General features: G+C 42.6%; 1 protein-coding gene across 3 annotated transcripts in view; it reads left to right on the top strand.

Annotated features, from left to right (window-relative positions):
• The first annotated feature begins 372 nt into the window (after positions 1 to 372).
• Positions 373 to 6,896, top strand: part of adam22 (ADAM metallopeptidase domain 22) — a 115,403-nt gene continuing 108,879 nt past the window's right edge. The window contains exons 1-2 of one of the 3 annotated variants that reach the window (XM_031903285.1): positions 373 to 653; positions 2,051 to 2,217. In XM_031903285.1, coding sequence (XP_031759145.1) covers positions 569 to 653; positions 2,051 to 2,217 — 252 coding nt within the window. In that variant the 5' untranslated portion in view covers positions 373 to 568. 3 annotated transcript variants of the gene reach the window in all.

Genomic DNA, 6,896 nt, shown 5'->3' with positions numbered 1-6,896 from the left:
GTCATCCATCAGTGAGATGCAGAGTCTTGTAGTTCAGTAGCATGTGCAGGGTTACATGTGGGATCTCACTGTTTTAGCCCAATAATAGAACATAAGCAGCAAGGATGGTAGCTAATGGTGGCTAGCTATCAATATTAGTAGAATGTATAGGAAATTAAATGAGAAAGCTGTGAGAAAATTCTAGACAGTCATTTATGAGGCAGTCCCAATACATGGCACAGGGTCTAGCACAGAATGAGATGAGACTGAGCAGCTGGGATACTTGAGAGGTACAGAAAGACAGGCCATAATAAGGCAGAATAAAACTACAAGCCCCAGTGTGCAGCAGGGCCCTGTGAGGAGGCTATTGATGTGCTGCTGAAGGATGTGGCTGTGCATCTGGATGATGAAACCTGGGAGGCGCTTGAGTCCTCTCATCCCCACCAAACCACCCAATGCAGTAAAAGCACAAGAGCTGTAACGGCAAGCAGCGGCACACAATGCAGCAGTGAGGGAGCTCGGTGTGTGTGAGAGCCCGGCCATTTCATCGGCACATCGGCATGCGTCTGTCGCTCTGACACTGGCAGCCATGCACATCAAGGGGGGCCGCTTGGCTTCATGGATCTGCTGTGTGATTGGATCCATCCATCTGGCTCACGGCAGCACCAGGGCAGGTGAGTAGCCCATTGAGTTAGCCCATTGCCAGTACCAGGGCAGGTGAGTTAGCCCATTGAGTTAGCCCATTGCCAGTACCAGGGCAGGTGAGTTAGCCCATTGCCAGTACCCCAGGCGGATCCGGCGGTGTGCCCGGCGCTCTGTTTATTTGCGCTGTATGTATGGCGTTATTATTATAGATTCCTCTATGGATACAGCGTGTCTCCTCCTCTCATTCCCCTGCATTGGGCTGGGAACACATTACTATAAGGAGAGGAGGGCAGCTGACCTACAAAGCAAGGTTCACTGTGGGAGAATACACACACACTGCTCTGGGTACCGCCAGGGATGCGCCAGTTCCACTCATGACTTTATTTACTCTCCCTCATGTCACGTCCTACACAAACCTTTCAGTCAAACAGCCCAACCATAAATTAATTGCATTTGTGTGCTGTTGTGTGAAATGCACTAAACTTAAGGTTATTCACACTATGACAGCTGCAAGGGGCAAAATGTCTTGATATCTCCTGTCCGGCACAGCAAAGCCAGAAGGGGCTAGGGTTGTGAGGTAAACATCTTCCTGAATATGGCAATTGTGAATGCAGAAAAAAAAATCCTGAAATATAAGCCTCAATAGCCACATTCTGCTGAACAGATGGCCAGGGACTATCCCCCAGCTATGTTTGTGTGGTAGGTTCCTTACTGTACAGCTAATTAAGCACTAGTCTTAAGGGACCGCTGGCGCCCTGAGTTTGGCCCTGAGCACTATTGCATGTCCACCTCACCCCAGATTCGGAGACCTCGACTCCCAGAATACCACATTTCAAATTATTGTTTCCCAACAACAGTATCTCCCACACTGATGGAAAACTGAGTAGCACTAGCTTTATTACCACTGAACTAATTTTGGTTGAGCGAAGGTTGGATAAACCTTTTATATGCAGCTACCCCCTTTATAAGGCTTCAGCATGGAAAAGTAAAGTAAGATGAATATCATATTAAACCTTCCAAGCCACTGATTTGTTCTGGGTACTGAAATAGAAAACCATTAGTCTCTGAAATGTGTCAGTGTTTCTAAAATTCTACTGCTTCCCCCACCCCTTGGCATTTATAATACATGTGGGACAGTCTGGTATGGATGTTGTACTGGGACAATTATCCATATAAATCAAATTTTTTAAGGCAGAAGGGTCCTTGTGCCTCATTTGGTGAGGATTCTTCTTCTTTGGCTTGTTTGGGTTAGTGACGGGACTCTGAGTTACTATATGGCAAGTCATTTAATTCATTTTAAACTTGCATTAGTTTGGATGATTCGATTCAGAAGCCTGGGTGTATGAGGTTTATTGGCACCATAAAATCAGCTCAATTTGTGTGTTTTATCTTTGTTTATATTAATTCTGTTATATTATTTCCTTAGGAAATGGCTGGATGACAGGAACGCAGAGAAAGAAGGAGAACAATGTCTTAGGGATGGAGGACACAGTACCATTGCGTTTGATCTTCACTAATGAGGTGGACAATCAGACCACACAAGGCTTGCTCAGCACCAGAGTGAGAGCAGGGAGCCCTCAGCACCAAGACCAGGTAAATATTATGGATCCACTTTAGCTGGTATATGATGTGCTTGAGTTACAGATGAATTTAAAGGGGCAGTATACACTTAAAACCCTTTGCTAAAAATTAAAACAATAAATAGGACTTGTGTTGAAATGACACTCTGCTTATCCTTAAAAAGCCTCATATTAAAAAGTGGTGTATATTATCTCTATAAGTCAGGTTATGGTCTGCTTTTTGCTTTGTTTTTGTAGCAAAAATCATTTTGGGGGGAGCGTCACCATTATTCTGTTCCCTGCATAGATTCTATCTTGTTGGCAAGGGGGTGAAAAACCTGCCAGTAACATAGAATCTATATAACCGCATTTATTGAAAAAAGGTGACTTGCCTAGCAAACCTCTGTTCCAAGAATGGTTTAAAACAGTAAAAATGATTGCAAAACACAGTTTAGGTCCTGCTGATTGCTGGAAGAGTTCAGGGGTAATTTGCTTATTGTGACTCGTTAGCCTGTGTTCATCTAATGATACACTTAATTTCTGGTTTTAAGTCCTTGTTTTCTATGGGGAAAACCAGAAGGACTACTTGAAGTGTTTTTTTCTGTGTTGAACGTTCATCTCAGTCTCTGTGGACATATGGCTGAACTGGACGATCACATGGCATACACCACTGCAGGTGGAAATGACCATGGGTGCTTACCTTGAGGCTGTTTTCTTCAGAGATTGTACTACTACTGTTTACCTACTTTCTGATCCACATGCAAGCCCACCCGACATACTCCTGTATCACCGGAAGTGACATCCCATAAACCAGAGGTGTCATCATGCAGCGATCATTTTTAAATTGTAAAAAGTAGATTTTCATTTGTCATTCCCTAATTAGCCACCCCACTGAAGAGGGTCGGGAACTACACTGTGGGGGCATTATTTTTAGCAGATCCAAATAACAGAAAGATCCCTAATCCTGAAAACCCCAGGTCCCGAGCATTGTGAATAACAGGTCCCATACCTGTACATGGAATTGGCACTGCATTTAACTTTTCATGTGTTCTGGGGTATTATAAATGGTATTGGCACTGTATTTATCCTGCCGTGTGTTCTAGGGTATTATACATGGAATTGCCATTGTATCTGCATATATTGTACTATATGTTTAAAGTTTAATACACATGACATTGGCACTGCATGTATTCGGTATTCTGGGGCATTATGATACTGTGTTTATTTTAGGTGGGTGAATTTTCATCCAGTTTGACAATAAAGCAACGTAGAGGCATAGGAGGAGGGTGACTTTTTTGTTTGGGGAGGCTAAAGATGGGCTAAAGCTAATGTGAGACTTAGTGGATTCACTGCTGGTGTAAAAAATGAACCTCCCAACTACCTCTTGCGGTTCCCACTGACTCCCAGGGATACTGCGCAAAAGTGCGGGTGAGAGGGCTTTTTTTACCCTAAAATGCTTAGGATGTAAAAGTATCCATACGTGCACTTCTGTGAGGTGTTCTCTATACATTTGTGTTTGTGATCAGTTAGCTTAAAGGGGTAGTTCACCTTTAAATTTACTTTTAAAATGATGTAGACATTGATATTCTGAGACAAATTTCAGTTGGTCCTCTTTTATTTTTAATTGTTTTTCAGTTATTTAACTTTTTGTTCAGCAGGCAAATTATTCAATAACTTTAAAAAAATTAATTAGGAAGACCAATTGCAAAGTTGCTAGGAATAGGCCATTCTATAACATACCAAAATTTAACTTAAAAGTGAACCACCCCTTTAGATGTGTTTAAGGTAGTTTTATAGAAGCAGTGGGTACTGACATCCCAGGCACATTATATACAGTGAGGCGCAGTCTTTATTTACAAAACCAGCACATTATATACAGTGATATGCAGTGGGTACTAATAGCAGATATTCAGGCCCTGGCACTATAACACTGGCACTGATACACAACATTGGCCCCACTGTAACTAACTAGAAATGAACAAAACAATGACAAAACTAAAAAAAAAGTGCAGAAATCAACAACAAATATATAAAAGCACAATGAGCTTTTTCAGGGGGAAAGAGTTAACTTTCCATCCATCTGTTAAGATAGGTGATAGGGATATTATAGATGTCAGGTGACAAAAAACAATTTAATTTCAGAACCTGTGGGATGAAATCTGCAGCAAGTTCAGAGTTGGTGTGGTGAGGTTCGTAGGTAAAGTTTACAGCCTGCATAGTCTTCATTTCTGCACTGCCTTCGGTTTGTAATATCTCCCCAAGCCATCTGTGCCTTGATTTGTCAGTTTTACTGTCTTTCAAGAAAGCTGTGCTCTGATTGGAGAATTTTCAAGAAGAAAGATCCAATCAGGGCACACTTATTACAGCAGAACCAGAGCTTGCAGGAACAGGATAAGATTTCCAGGACAGTGCAGCAAAGGGGTGGGTCTTCCTCTTTGGCTGCATCTCCTGACCCAGGTGGAAGTTCCTCTGAGCCTGGGATCAACAGGGCCCCAGTAAAGTGAGTACCCTAGAGGCTACGTTTAGCTCTAGTGAAGTCAGGGAAAAGAGACCCCATGAATGAGGAGTAGTAAGTATCAGGATCATTTTTAAGAACGCTTTCTCAGAAAGTGAGATAGTGAGATTAGTTAGAGCAGTTTCTGGCTCCAACCAGGAGAGATTAGCTGGAAGTACTCTTCCTCAAAGGCACTGTTGCTTCAGAGTAGGACCATGTTTAAGACTCAGGTATCAGGTCAGTTTCTATCCCTGATCCATAGTCGGCTGTGAGGGTTCCATGACTGTTAAGGGACAATCTGAGGATAAACGTATTTGGCCAGGCTACTCTTCACAGGGAGGCCATGCTGGTTGGTGGTCCTTAATTTCCCCACCCTCGGCTGCGGTGGGCTATACGGGTGGGCACCATATTTTTCTACCTTCTGTGAAATTGCCTAATATCTCCTCTGTGTGAGTATTGCTATAACCCTTTTGGCGCCCATTCTGTTGTTTGCTTGTACACAGCCTAAGTGAGTTGTAGTACTTGTACTACACCCCAGGGATATTTCCACTTAGCAAAAGCCCATCTGATGTGTAGAGTCCTATGTACCCCATGCTCTAAAGCCATTCTAGCCGGCACTGTTTTTACTGCCAAATAGGGGTTACACTTCTTAAATGTTAAATGAACAAAAATCCAATTATGCCGCTGAGTAGCACTGAGCAGTAGCACCCATTTTATCAGAATGGAGTTCAACTTCTCAATGCAGCCCACAGGTTGATGAACAGATACAGGCCTCGGATTATTTAAGTTATAAACAAATGGGAATATTTGTAAAACTGCTGCCCCAGGATTCCCCAGTTTAATATTCAGGAACGAGCCTCTTTATTAGCAATAACTTTTCTCAGCATGGGTTATGATGTATTTTTACAAGGCACATAAATCATTTACACTTGCATGGTGTAAACTGCCATGTTTTCTGCACTTTGCTTCTAGCCCCACCATCACCACCTGTGGCCCAAGAGGACAAGAACTTGAATTCTCCCAAAATTACAGAGCAGGCTACAGGCCCTCTCAGGTGAAGGCACATAGGAACCTTTTGTGGCCTGTGGCATTAAGGGTGTTCCCTAACTGGTACATCTGAAAGACAGTTTAGGGGATGGGGAGGGAGCAAGAAGGGAGTTCTTTCACCCTACCATCAACCTAAATTATGTGCTTACCTTCTTTTACCAAAATAGTATACAATCTAACTTTGCTTCCAGTGCCAGGTCTAGCCGACTGGGAGCACCCTGGGCAAACCAGCTGTCCACCTTGCCTAACGAACAACACACTGTCCCCTCCCATCGCACTTCACCCTCCTCACTGGGACAAGAGTGGCACATGGGAGGGCGAGGGCATGGAGTAGGGGAGCAGAAGAGGTATGTGCCTAGCGCCCCCCCCAGCATTGCGCATGTGCCTCTTCTGCCTACCCATAGTTCCGGCCCTATTTGCTTCTGAACTTGTATATATATTTGCAATATGTATAAAAAAAAATCATGCAGCCTTTTAATGATTTTAAAAACCTGGACTCCTGTTCTCCTGCTAATCTGGCTGACTACTTTGAGACTCAAAATAAATAAATAAATAAATCTGTTCCCAGCCTGCCTTCAGCCTGCATCCTTCAAATCCAATTCTCTGCACACCTGATATTTATTCATACTTTGTGAAGGAACAGATTACAGTGATAGGTATATTAGGGGTTTCTTTGTTGTCTATGGCTCTTTAACAAATTTTGGTTTTAAGTGACTTGCCCAAGGCCACGAGGAGACTACACTTAAGTAATCAGTATGAGAAGAAAGAGTAATGATGAGCAGATTGTATATGGCAGCTCAAGGATTTAACTAAGTCTAGTGTCTGTATTGGTATTTTTGTAAACCCATAAAGCTGAAACTGCATTGTTGTCTTGTTCTGACTCATGATTATTGATAGTATGCTAAAACTATTGATCTGCGTTAAGTGGGATGTATAGGGATTTTAAGGAGGTTTCTTTTCAATAAAGAAATGTGTACAGCAAGTACAAAATACTGGCTACACTGTCTCTCATATCATATTTGTCTTCTCTGTAATGTAGAGCTTCAATCGCATGTAACCAGTACATACTGTACACACCATAGTAATTGTGTTATTTCTTTTGGTATGCAGCAGTTTGGGATTGCTTGCTTGTCTGTACCATTGGTAAATAAACCCTTTCTGGTTGGCCCTCT

The sequence above is a fragment of the Xenopus tropicalis genome, chromosome 6 (genome assembly GCF_000004195.4).
Source record: "Xenopus tropicalis strain Nigerian chromosome 6, UCB_Xtro_10.0, whole genome shotgun sequence".
NCBI classification, from domain to species: Eukaryota; Metazoa; Chordata; class Amphibia; order Anura; family Pipidae; genus Xenopus; species Xenopus tropicalis.
Note: the sequence above shows the minus strand (reverse complement) of the source record. Positions and strands in the feature narration are given on the sequence as shown.